Source organism: Chenopodium album, chromosome 17 (genome assembly GCF_948465745.1).
Source record: "Chenopodium album chromosome 17, dcCheAlbu1.1, whole genome shotgun sequence".
Taxonomy (NCBI): Eukaryota; Viridiplantae; Streptophyta; class Magnoliopsida; order Caryophyllales; family Amaranthaceae; genus Chenopodium; species Chenopodium album.
In genome coordinates, this window is record NC_137850.1 from 10,590,248 (window position 1) to 10,613,050 (window position 22,803).

General features: G+C 34.9%; 2 protein-coding genes across 2 annotated transcripts; both read right to left on the minus strand.

The window, feature by feature from the left end:
• Positions 1–4,970: 4,970 nt before the first annotated feature.
• Positions 4,971–8,029, minus strand: LOC145588643 (uncharacterized). Its single transcript, XM_081645258.1, has 11 exons — positions 7,820–8,029; positions 7,530–7,726; positions 7,345–7,428; positions 7,185–7,236; positions 6,861–7,049; positions 6,565–6,684; positions 6,331–6,480; positions 6,126–6,289; positions 5,384–6,049; positions 5,095–5,189; positions 4,971–4,978 (listed from the first exon to the last, which is right to left on the minus strand). Exons 1-11 carry the CDS (start codon positions 8,027–8,029, stop codon positions 4,971–4,973), a joined length of 1,935 nt encoding a protein of 644 aa, XP_081501384.1.
• A 477-nt stretch (positions 8,030–8,506) lies between these two features.
• LOC145588644 (uncharacterized) lies at positions 8,507–9,289 on the minus strand. The gene has a single exon (XM_081645259.1). It carries the CDS (start codon positions 9,287–9,289, stop codon positions 8,507–8,509), a length of 783 nt encoding a protein of 260 aa, XP_081501385.1.
• Positions 9,290–22,803: the final 13,514 nt, after the last annotated feature.

Below are 22,803 nucleotides of genomic sequence, written 5' to 3' on the forward strand. Positions count from 1 at the left end.
TTAAATCAAGTAATTAAATCCAAAATCACAACACCTAAAGGCACCTAAAAAAACATTAAATTGTCTTTAGTGATAATTAAAATAGACCTAAGCTCTGAGCTACCACTTTGAAACACCCCAATAATTCTCTCTTTAAACCTGTAAATACCTTTAATAAAATGCAAGAGAATTACTAACGTGCTACCGCCACGTGTTCAAACGTTAAGGCTAATTCAGAATTTAGCAGCGGAAAAACTAACTCAATTATAAATAAGTTTCAAAACCAACGAATAAAACCAAATTAAGTGTTACAAGTTGGAACCATTAAAGGCCCTTATTCAAAACCCAACAAAAGTATAGATAAATAAAACCAGAGTTTAAATAAATTCAAACTTTTGTGTTTTGTATTACTGTAAATTGCTTGCTTCTCAACATGTATACTCAACAAACTGAACTTATACTCGATAATTTCGTATTTGGCCGAAAGTTTACATACTATAATAGCATGAAAACACAACAATATTGTTCAATAATAAGCAAAGTCATGCAATTTAAGCAATAATAAATAACATAAATGAGGTAAAAAGCGCAAAATTACGTTACATTCAATTCAGTTTGTTGAGTATACATGTTGAGAAGCAAGCAATTTACAGCAATACAAAACACAAAAGTTTGAATTTATTTAAACTCTAGTTTTATTTATTTACTACTTTTGTTGGGTTTTGAATAAGGGCCTTAATGGTTCCAAGTTGTAAGATTTAATTTGGTTTTTAATTGTTGGTTTGAAACTTTAATTTAATTAAACTAGTTTTCCGCTGCTAAATTCTGAATTAGTCTTAACGTTTGAACACGTGGCGGTAGCACGTCATTAATTCTCTTGGATTTTGTTCAGGGTAGTTACAGGTTCAAAGAGAGAATTATTGGGGTGTTACATCATGTTCAATCAATGTTCCTCGTTTAGGGAGGATGACGATATCCCACGCACGCAGACATATTAGTTGCTCATGATAAGTGAGAAGACCAATGCTCAAGAGTTGTAAAAGACATCTAAAGTTGACGAGGTTGTCGATATATCAAATTCATTTACTGTATTAACTCGTTTTCTTTCTAGGCAATGTATATAGAACTTGAATCACCTTGGTAATAATAGCCCTATTATTGTTTTTTTTTTAAAGTGATAGTTATCTTATTTTTCTTGGCAAAAGATATGAAAAACATCAAATTTAGTTTGATTCGATTACTTTACTAAAATGGTGTCATCAAGCCAATGGCTATCTGTAGGGAATATTTCAAGTATCCCACACTTGAGCCCCACTGTGATTATACACTTAAGTATGGTGGCGTCCAAAAGGAAGGAAGCTAGAGTAAAAGAGTCGCCAACAAGTTTTAGGAACTTGTAAACCGTTCACAGGGTGAAGGTTACAGCCCTTCACGATCCATGAGAACGCTAACTCCATAGTGGTCCGGAACCATGACCGGATATTTGGGGATGAAGGTACAAATTCAACCTAAAAGAGATTGAACCTGCCCTAATAATAGGCCTCTACTTTATTTTTCTCATATTCATGTACGCTTTCTAACTAACATACAATCAATATATTAATCCTAAACCTGTTCATCTATGTTGGTTGAATACTAATGCACAAACAAATCTATTATTGGCGATCAATTGAATTATAATCATATTAGCCTAAACAAGATTATTAATTATCTTATTAAGCGTGATTACAAGTACAAATTCCCTTTAATCCTGAAGAAAGGGCGTGATCAAGCAACAACAACGATAATATATATCAAGCAACAATAAATATTGATACAACAAATCGTCATCATAATAATATTCTCAATCTCATCAAAGCATAATAATATTAGCAAGATCCTAGGCATGATACTAGCAAGATTAATAACAAATCCTAGCATGTCACTAAACATAAAGATCAAAGCTTTATCCCTAACATGATATAAGAAAGAAATAGGAAGCAACCTAAACATGATATTAGAAAGCAATAAAAACATTAAAAGCATCCTAGCATGATACTAGGAATTAAAATAATTAAAGCATGATTTCTATAGCAAAAGAATAACAAAGTAATTAAATTACTTTCTTCGATGCCTCGTATCTCTTTCTAATAACAAAATACACGCGTTAGTAACTTCAAGGAAAATAATAAATCAAACAATTAAATCAAATAATTGAAATAGAGATTTGGGACCAAACCCTCAGAAATTATCAACCTTTCACGTCTAGGGCGAAAGCAACTTCGAATTTGGCTAGGTGTGTCTAGAACTCGTGAATGGAGAATTTTGTAAAAAGTAAAGGTTTAGAAAAAGGGAGAAAGAACAAGCTTCTAGCTTTTAGAGAGAGAGAATAGAACTAGATGATTGTTGATAATTATGAATGATTGTTGATGATTGAAAACGGGGAAATACGAACCTATTTATAGAGAAAATAGTCCGAAAATGATAGAAAATAGTTAGAATTCGAATCGGAATAGAATTGGCTCCTGTCACAGAGCTGTCGCGCGCGACGGAGTCTGTTGCGAAACGACAGGGATTACGCATGGCGACAGGCTCTGTCGTTTGGTGACAAAGCTGTCGTTTGTCATTGGGACAATTTTTTGCGGATTTTGTTTTTATCATATCTTTTGATCAAGAAGTTCAAATAAGGCATATAATATGTCGTTGGAAAGATCTTGAAGTCTACTTTCCAACCCAATTTGAATTAGATTAAAATCCTTTGTATAATAAAATATATGGCCGAAAGAATGGGACGGTGTCAGTTTTGGATAGAGTTTCGTATTTCTTTCATATCTTTTTCGTTATAGCTCGGAATTAATATTATAATATATCATTGGAAAGATAATTTCAAGGTCTATCTAACCATATAATATTTGGATAAAGATTATGAGGCACGAAAATAATATCTGAACATCTTTGATTTCGCACATAACAAGGACTCTCAAAAAGAGAAGTTTTATTCAATTTCAAATTCTTTGATCTTATCTTTTCAAAAAAGGATAATTAAGATCTTTTAGAAACTTATAGAAGCTTATAATAAATCCTAATTAGTTTAGGAATGGGATTAAACCTTTGGACCCTCCTCATGATCATTGGGCCGTAGGTAAAATCCGGTTTGGGCCCAGTTTAGTATTTTTGCCATAACTTCCTCATTATTCATGGGAATTGGGCTTATAATATATCGTTGGAAAGCTCTTTTCAAGCCCCATCCAACTACACCATTATTGGACCCTATCATGGACCAAACTAAACTGGACCGGACGTTTTTCATAAATAGGGTACGAAAAGCAATATTTTCGAAAACAGAAAGAAGTATTTTTTATTAAAACAACCACATCACAAGACTTTTCACACTTTCACTTCGTTCGATAATCAATGACGTGAAAGATATTCATCACTGGGTTTGGTTTTGGGGAGACACATTTGGGTGTCTACACTATCAAATCATCCAAATCATTTGATTGTTTTTTATATGATTTTGTAATCATTTACTCAACACTTCATGCATTTTATTTATGGGTATAACTACTCAATAGTAGGTCCATTTGTGCACAAGCCTAAGTTGGGCCATATTTTCCTAGAATGATGATTTTGGTGGTCTATGATTATGGTCTACCTCAAGGAGGGCCTTTTTAGGGTTGTAACGTGGCTAGGCTCAAGGTTATGAAAAATGGACAGGCTCAAGTATACTCCCTTAATCCCTTACTTTTGGTGCTTCTCAAATTAAATCCTTTTACTTTGTACAACAACTCCTAAATTGGGTGTCTTTTCCTTTGTCTTCTCTTCTTTTTTTTTTCTTCTTTTTTTTTTCCTTACAAGTTTGGATTTGAGTTTAAAACGATTTTTTCTTTTGCATTGGATTTTCCTTTCTTGGGTTTAGACTAACTTTGTGTCCCCCTCTTATGTTTCGTTCCCCCAATTTTTCATTCGTATCTATTTGTACCATTCCCATCCCAAGGTTTGGAGTAATGTAGGTTGAATAAGGCTCAATTGACGAAGCTCAAAAGGGCTAACAAAAAGATGGATTATTCTAAGGTTATTAACATGGGATATCTACGTGGAGTTTCAAGTTGCCTCTTGTGTTGGTGTAATCATCATATCTCTTTTTAGTGGGCCAAAACATGGGCTTCTTTTCATTCGATACATCTTCTAAGCCAAAGCTCATCAAGATTCTTAAAGTGTTGAGTATGTATTGCTTTTTTGATATTGCCTGTTTGCATGTATATGTTTCATTTAATTCGAGCTAATAACAACAAAGAGATTGAAAAGAGAATAAGACAGACGTACTTGAAAATATAATTTTTATTCATTAATTAATGAGAGTACATAATAAGTAGATTTGACAACATGAATCTCCTATTCCATCATAAAGAAAACAAAAGAAAAAGAAACAAAACAAGACCTAGGGTGCTACATCTTGAATTTTTGACAACTTCTTGAGATTGCATCTTCGAACTTTGTCCATTTCCAACATAGGTAAAACCTTCTCTTAAAATGTAGTACATCTATATGATTCATGGTTTCATTTATCAAGTCCCTTTCAATTAATGTTCCCACAGTATAGATTTTTTGAAATGTGTCTAAACCAAGGTATTGTAAATGGCACTTGTATGGTGGAGACATATTGTCTATGAACTTTGGGACAAGTTCATGATCCGGAGATCTTTGTGAAAGAAGAGCAACATTTGATCGCCACCTGGAAAAGAAGTCAATAAAGTCTTCTTCTTCCCCTTGCTTAAGCGATTCAAGATCACGCAAGATAGTTGTGAGCTCGATGTTGTCTTTTTTTTTTTGGTAAGTAAGCAATTGTATTACTATCAAAAAACTGTACAATGTACAAAAACAAGCCTGAAAACAAAACAGGCTGCCCCACACTACACAAGACCTCACAGACCAACCCACCCACCAAGTTCCTTATTCCCTAAAATGCCACCTTCTAGGAAGGGTTCATTTAGGGAACAGGAACTGCCCTATCAGATGCCTGTGCAACATTCCAGGAAGGATACAGGAAAACAAACCAAACAACCCCAGACTATTTAGGGATATTACTATAAAGGCTATACAACCATTTACACTATTGTCTATTCCACTTACTACCTATAAGCTGTCTAACTCTATCCAAGCTATCCATACCAATCACTGCACACAATTTCCTTGGAAGAATTACAACCTTCTGCCAAAATGCATGGTTTCTAGCACACCAAATATAGTAAACCATTGTTGTTAACACAGCTAGTATAATATGCTTCTTGATGGTGTCCTTTTCTTTCCTTTGCCAATGCTTCCAAGTGTTGTCAATATGTCAATATGAAACTGTTGTTCTGAAATCTGCAGCCACTTACTAATTTTCTACAAGCAATTCCTACTGTAATTACACTTAAAAAACAAGTGCTCCCTGTTTTCCACCTCATCCCCACACAGCAAGCGACTATCATCCTCACAAACTTCAAATTTAGCTAGCTTAATAGCCAGCCAGCAAATAAAAGAATGTTTAGGCACATTGAATTTATTCCATACCCAAGCATACCAGTCAACCTTAGGATTATCACCTTGCAGCCATTTATAGCAGTCAGAGATCCTGAACCTACTATCCATCCACTTATTATGCACAAAACCCAGCTTCAGATCCTCCTTACAAGCACACAGCTTCCTCCAGGCCCAGCCAGCTGATTTCTTTGGCATATAATCCCACCAGTCAACATCTTTAATGTATACTGCATGAACCCACTTAACCCACAAGGAGTCTTCCTTTGCAGCTATTTTCCAGATATATTTGCCCAGAGCAGCTTTGTTCCAAAGACCACAATCTCTAATCCCCAAGCCACCAGCTTTCTTTGCCTTACATACCCAATCCCAAGCCATAGGAGGAGTCTTAGAAAGAACAACATCCCCACACCACAAGAAAGCCCTACACAGCTGAGTAATTCTTTGAATAACAGTCTTTGGCAATAATACACATTGAGCCCAATATGTGTGCAGACTCATCAGAACTGAGTTGACCAGCACAACCCTTGCAGCATATGACAAATTTCTACTAGACCAGCATGTGATCCTGGCAAGCATTTTTCAATTATAGCATCAAAAGCAGTCACCTTCAAGTACTTAGCATTTAAGGGGATGCAAGATACTTAAAAGGGGTAGCACCCAAGATAAAACTAGAATCACTCATAATCTCCTGCTGCACTTTTGATCTCACACTTCCAAAGTAAATAGTAGTTTTATCTGCATTAGCTTGCAGGCTAGAGCAACCAGCAAAAGTCTTGAGAGCCTTAACCAATAAAGCCACAGATCCCTATTTGCATAAGAAAACAACATCAAGTCATTAGCAAATACCAAGTGATCCAACCCAATACTTCCACACCTTTGATGAAACTTGAAGCTTCTTTTCTTCCCTATCTTCTTTAGCAGCCTGGTAAGATATTCCATCACTATCACAAAGATGAGAGGTGACATTGGATCACCCTGTCTAATTCCTCTTTTGCCCTGGAAAAAACCATTCAAACCCCCATTCAGCATGACTGAAAAAGAAGGAGACGTGACACGTTGCATCACCTATTTGATAAACACAGCAGGAAACTCCAAAGCACCAAGCATATCCTGAATGAAAGACCAATGGATAGAATCATAGGCTTTCCTCAAGTCAACCTTAACTGTGTACCTTGGGGCTTTCCTCTTATTATTATACTCCTTTAACATATATCATGGCACACCAAAATGTTATCCAAAATGGATCTCCCTACTACAAATGCTCCTTGGTTCTCACTAATCAAACCAGGCAATACTTCCTTAAACCTTTCACACAACATCTTAGAAATCACTTTGTAGAGCATATTACATCAGGCAATGGGCCTAAATTGAGTCACCTTTGTTGCATTCTCAACTTTAGGCACCATAGTCAAAGTTATAGCATTCACCTGTTTCTTTACAGTATCCCATGAATTCTTAAAAAACTTACTTGAAAAACCATCAGGCCCTAGAGCTTTATCCTCTTCACTGCTCCAAACATCTTTCTTCACATCTTCCTCAGTAAAGCTTCTGCATATCCTATCCCTCTGCTCAGAATTCAACACAGACCCCTCATTGATTACATACTGATGAATGTGTCTAGTTGGATTCTGGTGAGTGCTCAGCATGTCTTTATAAAAGCTCACAAAAGCCTCAGCTATCTTCAGAGGATCCTAGATCACCTCCCTAGATTCTTGAACAATGTTATACACATTATTATGCATCCTTCTCTTCCTAATACAAGCATGAAAGTAGGCAGAATTGAAGTCTCCATCCTTCATTCAGTGCAATTTTACTTTTTGCTTTAGAAACTGTATCTTAGCTTTATGAGCTACAACATACCTATCCCTCACCTCTCTCTCTTTATGCATCAAGTCTTCATCTTGAGGATCAACATTTAAACTGTTCTGAACATCTGCTAACTCCCTTGCAGCAACAATATCAGCACTCTCAACAGCAAAATATTAGTTAGATTTATAGTTTTAAGAGCTTTCTTAACTTCCTGTGGTTTTTTCACCACCACAAACATATCAGTGCCCTGAAACACACTCTCCCAAGCAGTTTTAACAGCATCCTGGTAACCTGGAGCCTCATTCCACATATTAAAAAACCTGAAAGGTTTCTTAGTATTCCTAAAATCCCCAAACATTCTCATAATACATGGACAGTGATCCATAACACCCTCAGGAAGAAAATCAGCCTTGAACTCCTTACACCTATCCAGCTAATCCTCATTCAAAATAACCCTATCTATCTTTGTACACACCCTACTACCTCCATCTTGCTTATTATTCCATGTGTAGAACAGGCCACCCACCTTGAAATCAACTAACAAATTCTGCCTTACACACTGCCTAAAATTTTCAATCTCACCAAAAGTAACAGGAGAACCAACTCTATCTTCTAGATTAAGGACATTATTAAAATCTCCACTTATCATCCAAGGACCAAAAACATTTTGTCTTAATTTACCAATTTGTCTCCAAAGCACCTCCCTACCACCAGCATCATTCACCCCATACACCATAGTATACTAGAACTCAAACTTAGAAGCTCTATGTCTTACTTTCATATGAATAAACTGAACTTCTACCCTCACAACTTCAATTTGAAAAATATCAGGAAGCCAAATTTCCCAATCCTACCACCAAGATGTTTAGCATAGTTAGCAGTAATTGACCAATTCCCACCAAAACCAGTGAACACTACTCCAAATCTAGCAGCCTTCATCTTAGTTTCCAGAAGCCCAAATAAGCTTATCCCTTGATTCTTGATGAACCAAAGCACATTACAAAGTTTATCAAGCTTATTTAGGCCCCTAACATTCCAAAAACCCCAACTATCCACGGAGAGAATATAAGCACTCCCCCCCTCCCATCTGCCATACATCACTCTTTCATCAGCAAATCTTGTCCTACTCTCACTTTCCAAAGCAGAAACTCCTGCATGACCCTCATTCATCTACTGTTCTTCAAATCCTTTCCCCATTTCAAATCTGTTCCTATCAACTCTGATGCCTTGAACTTGCTGCCGAGGCTGCTACAACCCCTGCTGCTGAGCTTGCTCCTTGCCCTGCTGCTAACCATGCTGGCCTAGGAGTTGCCTTCTTGACAGACCTAGACTTCTTCTGAATATTCCGATTCCTCAAATTCCTTACTCTATGATTAGGACAGTCAGCACCCTCATGCCCCATTCCACCACACACCTTACATGTAACTGGCTTCCATTCATAGACCACTTTATGCACAACATCACTCCCTTTATCATCTTGGAATTCAATGATGAACTTAGGGAACTCGCCATTAACCTTCACTTTAACCAAGATTCTTGCATATTCCAACAACTCCTTCATTGCAGTAGCCTTATCAGTTTTGATTGGATCACCAATAAGTCCTGCAAGCTTCATCAAGGATAACTGACTCCAAAACCTCATATCTAACCCAGGCAGTCTGATCCGGGTAGGAACCTTAAACACCCCCTCATCCTTCAGATTCAATCCTGGCTCCCATCTCTTCATAATCACAGGCTTCTTATCAAGCAAAACTGGCCCCCCATTTATAACCTTCTCCCTCCCCTTAACAGTTTTAAATCGCACCAAAAACACCCCATTATTCATTGAGGATACCTTATCAACTCCAAATTTCCCCCACATTCGTCGAATAAAGCCATTCATAGCATAAATCGAGGGCTTAGCACACAACACATAGCAAACAATTGTTGAACTACAAAAAGACACTTTAGATTGCACATCATCTGCAATTAGTTTAACCTTCCCCTTACTACCCATATCCTATACTTCAGCATCATTCCTACCCTTCCTAGACAAATTCAAACCCTCATCTAAAGTATTCAAGAACATATTCTTCCAGCTAATGCTACCCGAATTATTAGGGATTGCAGAAACAAAGGAAGCAAAATCTGGGTTTCGGCATTGGGGGTTTGACAACAAATTATCAGAATTAACATTCAAGTCATTCATATGAATACTAGGACCTTCAATCATCAACAATGGCGTCGGGTTGATCGACCCAGTACTCAACTCAGCAGATTGATCAAGTATTGTTCCATTAAAAATTGCAGAGTTAGGGGTACAAATTACCTTCAACCAGCTATTAAATTCCTCCCTATGAAGTACCTTCTCTTCCTCTGTCACCATTTCCACCAGAATCTCCTCAACCAGCTCCTCATCCAACCAACTCTCCACTGAGATATCATCAATGGCAACCCTCTGTTTTTGCTCCTCAAGATTCCTGGTTCTTCCCCTTCCCTTTCCTCTTCTTTGCCATTAAAATCGAGCTGAAATAACAAAATGAAATGGGTGGGTTAACTTTCTCTCTCTAAATTTCTCTCTCTACTTTCATGTATTTTCATTTGATTCAATTAGCTTTTACAATGTGACTCCAAGTGGAAGTTTGTTTTGCAGCGAGATTATAAAACCATGATCTAGCAGTTGGGTCCAATGAAAGAGGAAAAGTACATGCATATAAGCTATGCTTAACCCCTTCAATGCCATAATTCCAATAAAGCTCATCAAATGAGTCCTAGGATTGTTTGTAACCTTAAAGGTTGGTAAATCCGTAGTCAAGAACTTTTCTTGGAGAGTCTTGTCACTAGGTTGTGGTGCAAGCTCATAATTGAAGAACTTAGTCCCTGAGATAGCTCGAAGGACAAGTTTCTCCAAGGCCTCTACTCTTTCGGCTCTTGTTTTTTCTTGCAGAATATTTTCTTTTTCTTTCTCTGCTTTTATTTTAGCCTTTTTCTACTTTTTATGAGCCTTTATTTGGGCTTCTTCTTCTCGTAGGGCCTTTAGGTTTTGGAGTTCCTCTCTAAGTTTCTCCAATGCTGCTTTGTCACCCATGATTGGACTAGTATGCGAATGTGGAAGATGATCTAGTAATGTGTATCACAAGAAATTGAGCGTGTTCACTTAAACCTTTTCTGCCAAGCATCCAAACAACGATCAAAATTCAAAATGATTATTTTTTTTAGTCATTGTAATACGAATTCACTATAAGCAAGTTCATTGATAAAAATGTCAAAAAATTCACAAACAATCATTAATGGAATGTCATGATTTGTGTTGACTTCAACAAGGTAATCATCTAAGGCTTTTACTTGAAGTGAATTGTTTTCAAAATAAAAGGAGAAGGGAAAGAAAAGGAAAGTTGGATTGACATGCTCATCAAATTTTTAGAAATATTAGTCAACCTTAGTACACTCCTTAAAATGATCAATATACTATGGTACTTGTTGATCATTTAGATTATAATATAGATCTTTATCTGTTATATATATATATATATATATATATATATATATATATATATATATATATATATACGTATATATATATATATATATATACGTATATATATATATATATATATACGTATATATATATATATATATGTATATATATATATATATGTATATATATATATATATATGTATATATATATATATATATGTATATATATATATATATATGTATATATATATATATATATGTATATATATATGTATATATATATATATATATATATATATATATATATCTATATATATATATGTATATATATATGTATATGTATATATATGTATATATATATATATGTATATATATATGTATATATATATGTATATGTATATATATATATATATAATTATGATTCACATATTGCTCATCTTTAAAGGATAATTACTATTTGCTTATAAAGAATGATTGCCTCCAAACGTAAAATCCAAGAAATAAATAAATTATTTTCTCAGTCTTATCATTCATAATTTTCTCTCTCTTTTTTTTCGAATAATAATCTTTTTGTATCACACTCTTTTTTTTTTAAAGAACAATTTCTTGATTTTTTTTTCTATTTCTCTTTATTTTTGTGTGTGAGGCAATCATCCCAAGTAAGGTTCTCGGGATGTTCTTTTTAAACCATAGAAGAGGTAAATTATGCTCTTAAGTCAAGGTTGACTAATTACAACAAAAAGATGACGACCATGAAAATAGGCACGTTTAGAAATGGGAATATTAATGACGTCCTACCAAGGGATGTGAACCTCTAATGACGAACTTTATGAGAACTAATATCATTAGTATGATTATAAAGTACGTAAACGAATCATCATAATTGAAAACAATATCGCGCGCAATTTTCCGTATTGCGCTAAGGTGGGAAGTGTAATTTCGAGAATAGCGCTTGACACACGCGGTTTTTTTAATATGTTTTTTGAAAATAAACGCAAAAAGAACGATAAAAGATTTTCTAAAAAAGAAAGAAAGAAAAGAACGATTAAAAGACATGTTTTTTGGATTATTTTTTTTAACAAAGAACTATTAAAGATTTTTTTTTTTAAAAAAAGAAAGAAAAGAAGAATAATTAAAAAAAAAAAAACATTGTTACCCAAAGAGATATTATTAGCACCTACTTAACGATTAACCTTGAAGCGGTAAAATCGTTTTCTCCGTATAACATTGCTCGTAACAAGTCAAAGTCAACGTTGAACAGTGGGCACTCGCAACTTCTGGACTTGCGCTTGGAGGGTGCGTGCAACTTTAATAGTTGCGCGCGTCACCTAGTAGGTTCGACATTTTGTTTTTTTTTCTTTTTTTTATATATAAATCGAAATGCAGTTTTTTATTTTTTATTTTTTTTATTTTTGGTTGAACTACAATGTTTTTATGATTATATATATATATATATATATATATATATATATATATATATATATATATATATATATATATATATATATATATATATATATACACGTAACAAGTTAGAATTAATAAGATTAGACACGAAGCATATAATTAAACACATATCCATGTAGTCACATAAACACATAAAAGGAACTGTCAAAGCATATAATGACCTTCTATGGTCGAGGCTTAGGTGTCCAAAGATACCACATCTTAAGAAACGATGCACAAATCAATCACTCAACGTGTTGACCCATGACATAGTTTTCCCAACATTTTGTTGGCGATATGGGTGGGATGATTGTTATTGATTTCGGGATAGAAGACTAGTGTTGGTGACCCCTAGTCAATGAGCCAATCCCCAATGGTCTAAAGTGTGCTGTGACTACGCATGATGCAATGTTTCTTGTTTGGTTTTTAGTTTTGTGACAAAGGAAGATATTATGCGTTTAAGTCTCGCTCTCTAACTAGAGATTATCCAAGTTAGTTCTCGTTACAACCCGTAGACAACCTAGTGTTGGAAACCTTGGACCATAACTAAAAACTAATCTTTTAACCTCTAAGTCCCCAGTGGAGTCGCCACTGTAAGGAGGGTGTGCCCATCATAGGGGATCCTTCTCCTTTATGCCCATGGCCCTTTAAAAGCCTAGGACTTTACACTTTTTAGGGTGTTTTAGGATTTGAATTCCTGACTGTTTGGGAGACCTTTAAATTAGAGTTGATCCTATCATCATGCTTTTTTGTAAGAAACTAGTAAGGAGTCGCCAATGAGTTTTAGAAAAACTCATAAACCTTGCTCATGCCTTTCTCCCAAGTGATATTTAGCATGAATCATAAGTTTACCCCATGCTCAAATTTGTCTACTTATACTAGAAATGAATTTGGGAGCGAGGGTACTAAAATAACGTTCCTTTAAGGGAGGAATCGCTATTCTAGCCCTAGTGTGGCCTCTACTAGCTATTCCTTTTACACAATTTCATCACCAAACAATATATGCAATGTGATACCTAAAACTAAGTTAGTTGATTTTTTTACAAGCATTAATCACGTAGGAATTACATTGCAAAAGTCGTTATTCTTTTGTTATTTAAATTCCTGAAAAGAACAAGAAATAAACAGTATTCGCCTTGACTTATGTGATAAAACAATCAATTACTTATTCAATTCTAGTCTTTAATAAAAGCAAGATTCTACGTGAAATTAATTAATTAAAGGTTTTTTTAAAGTGATCAAACAACTAATTAATCAATTAAAGTTATTTAAACAATAAAAGAAAAGTGATTTATCTAAGTGCTCAGGAAACTAACCGTTCTTCTTTTATGCTAAATCTCCGTTTAATGCGTTTATGGACTTTCTTTCTTCGTTGTACCTACAAGGAATTCAATGGATTCAATTAGAGTTGGAAAGTATTTGGGAAGAGAGAAGAAAAGTAGTATGATAATAAGAGAAATTGAAAGATTAGGGATTCAAGAATACTAAGGTTTAGAATTCTGACTTTCTGTCCTCTTTAGGGTTGAACGAAGACCCCTTTTTATAGGCGTAGGAATCTAGGCTTAGGGTTTTAGAGTCGCGGCGTCAGGTGGCTCACGCAACTCTTGGAGTCGCGCTGGGTGCCGCGCACATCTCAATGACTTGCGCGAGCCTGGCGCGCGCAACTCACAGTTTTGCGCTCGGTGTGGTTTGCCTTATATGAAAATGCATTTTTAAAACTTCCATAACTTTTTATTAAGAAGTCAGATTAAGGCGTCTGAGATGTCATTGGAAATATCTGATTGTCTACTTTCCATTCCATTAAAATTAGGTTAAAATCTGTTATGTATCAAAAGATATGGCCGTTGGGGTGCAAGGGTGTCGGTTTTAGGACCGGTTTAGTGTTTTGATCTTAACTTCTTCGTTTTAACTAGGAATTGGGCTTATAATATACCGTTGGAAAGCTCCTTGAAAGGACTATTTATTTGTATAAGATTTACATGAAAATTTGATGGTTATTTTATCTTATTGGATCGTTTTTTAACAATATAAGATCCATTGGATCTGTAGACACCTAAAAATGTCTCCCCAAGACCGAACCCGATGATGAACAAATTTTCACCGCCATTATTGGTCAGGTTGAGTATTTAATATTTGAAGTCCTAAATCCATATTTCCATTCAATACATTTCATAAAACAACCCAATTTTTAGCCCATTTCCCCAAACCATAACTCACTTTCCACTTTTTGTGTACACATCACAAAACCGAGCTGAACTGATTTTTTAGCCCTATAATTTTGATCCAATTATTATTTGGTTGTATAGGCCTTTCAATAATGTTTGCAACGATATTTCATAAGCCCAATTCCGATTTAAAACAAAGAAGATATGAGCAAAATACTAAACTCGGCCCAAAACCAACACCCTTTCACTAAAACGGCCATATCATAAAACCTAGAAATTTTTTTGACCTGATTCTAATTGGGTTGGAAAGTAGACTTGATAATGTTTCCAATGATAAATTATGCCTTATTCTAACTTATGGATCAAAAGTTATTATAGTTTTAAAAACGTGTAAAAAACTGGAATTATTGCGCAACGGCTAAAATGCCGCGTCGCGGCAAAAGCTGACGTGTCGCGGTGCCTTGTACCGTGACACGGTATTCTGCACCATGTTGCGGTACACATACCGTGACACAGTGCTTTCCTGTGTATATTCCGCGCTTTTTCTCACGCGCTTATTAATCTGGACGCATTTTTAGACAAATTATATACCACGACACGGTGTGCTTCACCATGCAATGGTGAACTATACCGTGTCACGGAGCCCAATTAGGGTTTTTTCTGCGGCTCTTATCTCTTCTAGGGTTCCGTGCATCCTCCTGTTCGTCTCCTATATAAATACAAACCTGATTTCTGCAGTTTCGAGGCACCAAATCATTCTCTCTTCCTCTCTTCTACACCAAAAATCATTCTCTTCTCTCGTTCTCATACTCTTAGCCTTAAACCTATATTCCTAATTACATCATTCGTTCCTTAAGCACTCCAAAGAGTGCATACAACACCCAAGGTTCCGTCCTTAAACCAAGGCGTGAAAGGTAGAATTAACTGAGGGTTTGGACCAAATCAACTCTACTTTTTAAAAACAACTCTACTTTTTAATTTAATTGTTTCAATTTGATTTATATTTTTATTAAAGTTACTAACAATTTTTTCATGATGTACCAATTTAAAGGAGCGCACGAAATGTGAGTAATTAATTAATTAATTTAATTACTTATTTTATTTAAATATTGCTAGTATCATGATTAGGTTTATAATTATTTGATTTGACTAACGATATTATGATTAAATTGCTTCCAATATTAATGTTGATTTTATTATATTTTTTATGATCACTATATTGCATGGTTTAAAGGGAATATGTAATTGATAATCACGATTATAAGATAATTTGGACAACCGGTTTAGGTTCCTTTTTAATCTTGTTATTTAATTAAGTGATCACAAATATTTTAGAATTATGTGTGTTCATTAATATTCAACCAATTTAGCATAATTATAGTTTGAGCAAATTGATACTTTGTTTGCATGCCTTTGAGATCGCAGGAATACTTTTCGCTATAAGAATCGAGTAGAGGCCAATATGGGTAAATGTGACTCCATGACTCACTTTGTACCATCATCCCTTATCCTCCTTTCGTGGTTCCGAACTATATGGAGTTAGTAATCTCATGGATTATGAATGGGGTGTAACCTTCACGGGTGAATCGTTGTTGCCTTTCGTTGTCCCTTATCGTGGTTGCCTTAAATGATTCTTGAACGGTTTACAAATTCCTTAAAAACTTGTTGGCGGTTCCCTACTTTCCTTGTCCCTAATCGTTGTCCCTAACCGTATATGTCAATTCCCACTTCCTAAGAGTGCCAAGCATATTCACAACATGCTTAACATAGGTGCACTTCAAACGACGCCTACAAGATCCAATCATTGCATTTGACGCACTCGGGTCCATTATTAATCAAGTTTAAACATGTATGAGCACGTTTTAGGCCTAATTAGTAATCGGACAAGGCTCTATGATAACTTGGTCTCAAATATAGGTTTTAACTTACTTCATAGTGCATTTTGTAGTCCATAAATACTTCAACTTTAATCTAGCATGAAGAATGGGTTTTTGTAGCATCATCGCACTTCTTGTCAGGACAGGAGGCCAAAAGTAGGTGTCTACACCTACCGCAATAGAAACACCGGCTTCCTTCTTTCTTAAAATACTCCTCTGTGTAATTGATCAATAAATCGACAAGCGTGACTGTAGAGCCTTCATCATTATGAATTAGCTTGACGAGATAAAATCCAGCATGGAGTGAAAATAGAATTGTGTCGTGAGCAGACACATCATCAAACGGTCTCCCTAAGATATACATCCAATTGAGTAATTCATTCAGTTCCTTGACATAGGTCTTAACTGACTGACCAAGTATGAGTTTTTTTAGCCGTTATCTTACAATGAATATTATAAGTCTCAAACCTTACACTGTCAGTCCAGGAATAATATACCTTGGGAATCGAATCAACAATTTCCTGGAAATTCTTATAAATGATGCCTCTACTTCCTAATGCCCCTATGCCCCTTCTACAGACAGCATGTAAGCATTCTCGCAGTAATGTTGGCTTATAATCCTTAACCCTTCTTTTCCAACAAGTTGGAATAGAGGCTGACATGAGATTCCTGACTTTCTATGCTGAAACATCTTTCGCATGCTTTTCAGGATTAAAACCTGTTGTGCTTCTGCTTTCAATGGGAATATATAGGTGAGCTTCGAGCCCATGGCTCTTTAGAACACTTCTTAGATCCCTTTCCCAATCCCTAAAGTTAATGAGATTTAGCCCTGTTTTCAATTTGGTTGGCAAGTTAGTGTTGTCGTTAAAGTTATTTATCTACAAACAAAAAAGGGAAAAGTTTAATAATTATGTTTAATAAAATTTAAAGCATCATAAGCGAATTAAATAGGTTACTCTAAAACACTTTATTCAATATTAAATTATCCTAGTTTGAATTAAGTGATTCCGAGATCCTTTATTTGTGCAATAATTGATTGGACTTTGGCCCTACCATCAACCATTACATTTTCAAGGTGAGTAAACTCTTTACTATATACAAACCTTGTAACTCTTGGTTGAATGATTAACCATATCATGTTTAATTTTTACCTTTTGCTTCAAGGTTGTAAACTCTTTAGGTAACCTTGTTGAGCACGACCAATTAAAATTGTAAAACTTGATTTACCCCAAGTCACCTAAGATATAAAAATGACACCTAACTTTGGCACGACCTATCATTAATTATCGAAGGGTTGTTAGGTTTTTAATTGGAAAATTAATCTTAATATTATCGGGACCTAGATTCATTATGTGGTGATTAATTTAGTGAACTCTAGTGCATCATCATCAACATAAATAAAACCTAGCATGCATAATCTACAAATGCATAAATAAAACATGACATAGTATGACCCCTTAATCCTCAAAAACTAATAAAGCAAAAGCTCCCACTTGAACCTTCATGGATCTCATCCATCTTGCTCCTTTAGGCCTTCACTCCATTGGCTTCTTGATTAACTACAACCTGTAATACTATTCTATTCTATTTACTACTCAAATAAAATAAAATAAATTACAAAAAAACTTAACGGTATGCAGACCGTATTTAGATCACAAAAATATATCAAGATACGCAGATTGTATTTAGATTCTATGGGTCATACTAATCTATATATAGCGAAATAATATCATATATTATAAAAATTGTCACATAATAAATCACTCAACATGTTTGCCTAAACTACAACATCGAATATACATAATTAAGGAAACATGGTACCTAAATATCTCATATTTTTAATTGTAATTAGATAATATCATATATTATTCATGACCAATTATAAAATATCATATATTTTAATTAAGGTATGAGATAGAATCAAATCTTGTTTTAATCTTGAAAGAATAAATCATATTTATTCTCCAAGATTATCCTAACTAATTTAGGAAATTCTATCCTAATTACTTAGTCAATCACATAATTTTAAATCAATTATATCCTAAAATAATTATGGGATAATCTCATTATTAAATCAATTATTATCCATAAGAATCTTTGGCTCAAAATATCCTAACAAACTTATCGAAATTAACAACTTAATTTTGAAAACGTATCTTTTAAAAATAAAATCAGACTTTTAAATTTTGAAAAAAACAATAAATTTTTTACAATGAAAAACCGCGCCAGCCACCGTGGTGTGGCCAACCGAAGCCAGCCACGTTAGCCACAAACCGTCAAATGTATGGTGCCCAGCAACGACGCGCAACAACAATAACAGTAGTGTCGTGCAACTGTTGTACAGTTCTTATGTTGCTTTTTTGTTTTCCTGGACTTGTTGCCCCGCCCCTACCCTCCCTCTTAGACCACCACCGTGGCTGTCGCCCCAAAATAATCCCCAAAACAGTTTTTTTTTTATTTTCTTTTTTTTTGGAAAAATTGATGGAAATAATCTCAACCTTTAGCGTTCCGCTCAAAATAATCCGTACTTTGGATTAACTAGATATAATCCCAACTTGCACAATATGCTCAAATTAGTCCTTAACCTTTTAGCAATGGATGGTAACCTGTATGATGGGTTAATTAGATACATGTTCAATTATGATTGATTCTAATTTCAATAATCAAAGTTTTAATATATTTTTATTAGTATAGTATATGATTTTTGGATTTTAGCTTCTAGATTTGGCTTCACCACTACAGACCATGACCACACACCACCAACCCCACCATAAAACCACCACAACCCTACTGCCTCCTCCATAACCAATCGGTCCAACCCACACCACCTCACCACTTTAAATGGGTTGCGCATCAAATTCCTTCTCCACACCCTCCGTCACACCTATATGTTCCTTAGCCTCCTCCTAACCCGAACTCTCGTTGTTTCTCGGAATCACCAACCACAACCCAGCCAAAACTACAACATGAACCATTAAACCCCAACCACGTACAACCAATCAACTCAAGAAAATTTTATTTAAAAAAGAGAATTAAGGAAGAGAAACGGTTATGGTGACGCAGGTGGCGACGAACGTGAAATAGCAACGGCGGTGGCGAGAATTGGATGAGAGTTGGTGATGATGATGAGTGTGATGATAATTGATGATGATAACTGATGAGTGTGAAAATTAGGATAAAAAGGGGGGGGGGGAATTTTAAGATTTCTAACCTATTTGGCCGGTAATTTGTAAATGGGAGTATTTTGAGGATTTTTGGTGAAAGTTGGGATTATACCCGGTTAATTAAAGTAGGGATTATTTTGAGCAGAACGCTCAAAGTTGGGATTATTCCCATTAATATTTCCTTCCTTTTTTTTAAGCTTTTATTTAATTAAACATTACTTGTTAAAATTAAATGAAATTGGTCCAAGTAATTTTAAATTAAATCACATTCAAATTCAAAATTAGGGTTCTTCATGAAAATAATTCCCAATCAATTTAACACTTAAATTAAATTATACATCATGCAAAATTCACAATTTATACATGAAATAGATTAAATTAAATACATGAAATTAGGAACTATCGAAATTATTCAAGAACCCAAACAAAAAATCACAATTTAGGGTTTCGAAATTTTTGAATAAGGTTTGGGGGGTTGAATTTTTGGAACCAAAAGGGGACAAAATTCGGTCCAAATTTTAGGAAATATTGAGCAAATTAAACAATTTTAATGATTCCATATATTAAATCACCATTTAAAATAATAATTGACCCATAACTAAATTATTCTCCCTCTTAATTGAATTTAAAATTTGTCGACATCAAAGAATTATGATCAATATGTGTACATGCATTAGGCTAACTGATACCACTGTAAGACTTTAGATATAAGCGGAATTGTATGAATCATATTCATAAGCATCTAATAAATAAGCACTTTGCATAACACATAAAGAACACATAATTATACCTTTTAATCGTTATTCCATGAGTGATCGAGCAAGAGAAATAAGGAGAACAAGAACCCAAACGTGATTCCTCTACTTGCTCCACGGGCAAGGATTGAACCTCTCTAATGCTAGTTAGTTGTGATTGAACTCTTCAATCAACCTTCTACTTTGAGGAGACAAATGAGCCACAAACCACCACTACCACCATGCGCCGGTGTACCGTGTCTGTATCGTACAGACAGAGAGGGAGGAGGAGAGAGGCGTGCGTGAGAGAAAGGGAGAGGGAGTTTTTGGTTGGTTGCTTCACAATTCACCGCTTGGGTTAATTGTGACTTGTATACATAACCTAGGCAAGCCCTCTATTTATATATCACATATATAATTAGTGTCCATGTGAAGCCCAAACTCCAAAATCAATCCAAACTACTCTAGTCATATTTCTTATGTGGCTTGTCATTACCTCACGAAGCCCATTAACGGGCTTCATACTTTGTTCAATCCATTACTCTTGTGTGTGACCTCATAGGATCCATTCTATTGGGCTTTGGAATATTTAACTAGCTCAAAGATCATTTATCATATCTAGCAACAGACAATGACGACCCAAAAGAATGAATTAATTATCTCCATAATACACTACTAAAATTCGGTTAAATTGCGATCATTTGAAAAACGAGCGCAAAATATAAAAATTACGATCGTTTTTTTTTGCGGTCGCAATATTACGACTGTTTTGATAATGGTCGCAAATTTGCGACCGTTTTGCAATTGTTTTTAGCCTTTTAAACGGTCGCTAGGATGTTTGAATAATAATAAATAATGCTAAATTAAAATAAGTCGTTTGCGACCGTCAAAAACGGTTGTAAATGTCGTAATTTGCGACCGCTTGTGATGGTCGCAAAAGGGATTTTTTTTAATATTAAAAAATAATACGGTATATATAAAAGGAGCCCATTCTCTAAACCCTAAACTTCTCCTCACACACGCCGCTCTCCTCCTCTTTCTTTTCTCTCTCCTCCTCCTCTTTCTTCTTTTTGCTTTCTCACGCTCCTCCATCTCCTTCTCTTCCTGCTTCTCTTTCCTTTCTCCTTCTTCTCCATTTTCGTTCTTCATTTTCACATCTCTTATTTAGTTCCAATTTTCGCATCTCACTCCCCTCCATTTCCGTTCTCTTTTTCTTCTTCATTTACATCTTCCATTTGCATTTCAAAACGAGTCCAATTGTTGTCCTCTTCTCTGGCAGCGTCGGTGGTGTTGCTGGGTTCGGAAACTTCACCTTCACGATCCATATTTGTGTTGGTTCGATGCTTAGCTGATGGTGTTAACTATTTTATGGTTTTTAAGGTCAAATTCAACCATGAAAACTCTAGATCTAGACTTTTCATGTTTGAATTTGGCCTTATTAAACCAAATTCGAGGTGAACTTCAAAGTCAATTCGGGGTTTGAGGTATGTTTTCGTGTTTTTGGTTGATTTTTGGTTTCATTTTTGGTTAATTATCGTTTATTTTGGTTAATTTTTGTTGTTTGTTTTTTTTTTTTTTTTTTTTTTTTTTTGGTTTGATTGGATCTGTTTTTTGGGTTTATTTGATTTGATTTTTGCTGGTTCAATTTTGGTTGTTTTTTATTTGACTTTTGTGGTTCGTTGAATTTCAATGTTGAATTTCATTTTTGTTTGAATTTTTCTTTGATTTTGATCGAATTTTGTTCGAATATTTGTCAATCTTTTTTCCAAATTTTGTTCGATTTGTGTTTAAACAAAGTTTTTTGAATTTTTGGTCGTATGTTAAATTACATGGTTTGTTTTGTATAGGTATTTTTATGAATTTTTGGTAATTTTGTGGATTATTTTTTTGGGTTTAATTTTATTGATAGATTAATGTTTTTTTGGGTTATGGGTAGTTTAGGGTGGGCGGTGGTGGTGGGTAGAGGTGGTTCTTGGTGGGCGGTGGTGGTAGGCTGAATTGGTTTCTAGTGGGATGTGGCGTTGGGGTTGTGTAGGCTGGTTTCATTTTTTTTTTAAAATAATTTTAGCGACCGCTAAAAATCGCCGCTAAACTTAATATTTGCAACCGGTTATTTTTTGGTCGCAATTATTACAAATTACGATCGTTTTTTTGCTGGTCGTTGAAAATCAGGGAAACGGTCACAAAAAAAATTGCGACCGACAAATGGTCGTAATTTTGTCTTTTTGCGACCATGTAAATTACGATTATCAGGTTACGACCGTTGACGGTCGCAATATTTTCAGCGACCGTTTTTCCTATTTTTAGCGACCGTTTGAGATGGTCGCAAAAACCTTCATTTTTAGTAGTGATAATGATCCTTGATATATCTAGTAATTGCACTTGACGAAGACATAAATCCTTCACACCCCTCACTGATGATTGAGATTCTTCTATAATCTTCCATGTTCTTCCATCCTTCTCTTTAAATAGAAGAATCATTTTTTTGATTTTGATACACTTGAAAATACATAAAACACAATAGTTTAAACACATTCTCTATTGGGCATAAGTAACTTGACACCAACCTTCTACCCAAAAGTGTATTTGTATAGAAGTGGTGTGTTAACCTTAGGGAACGTGCCGACAAATACAATTGAGTACCTTGGTTGCGCCGAAATTTCATTT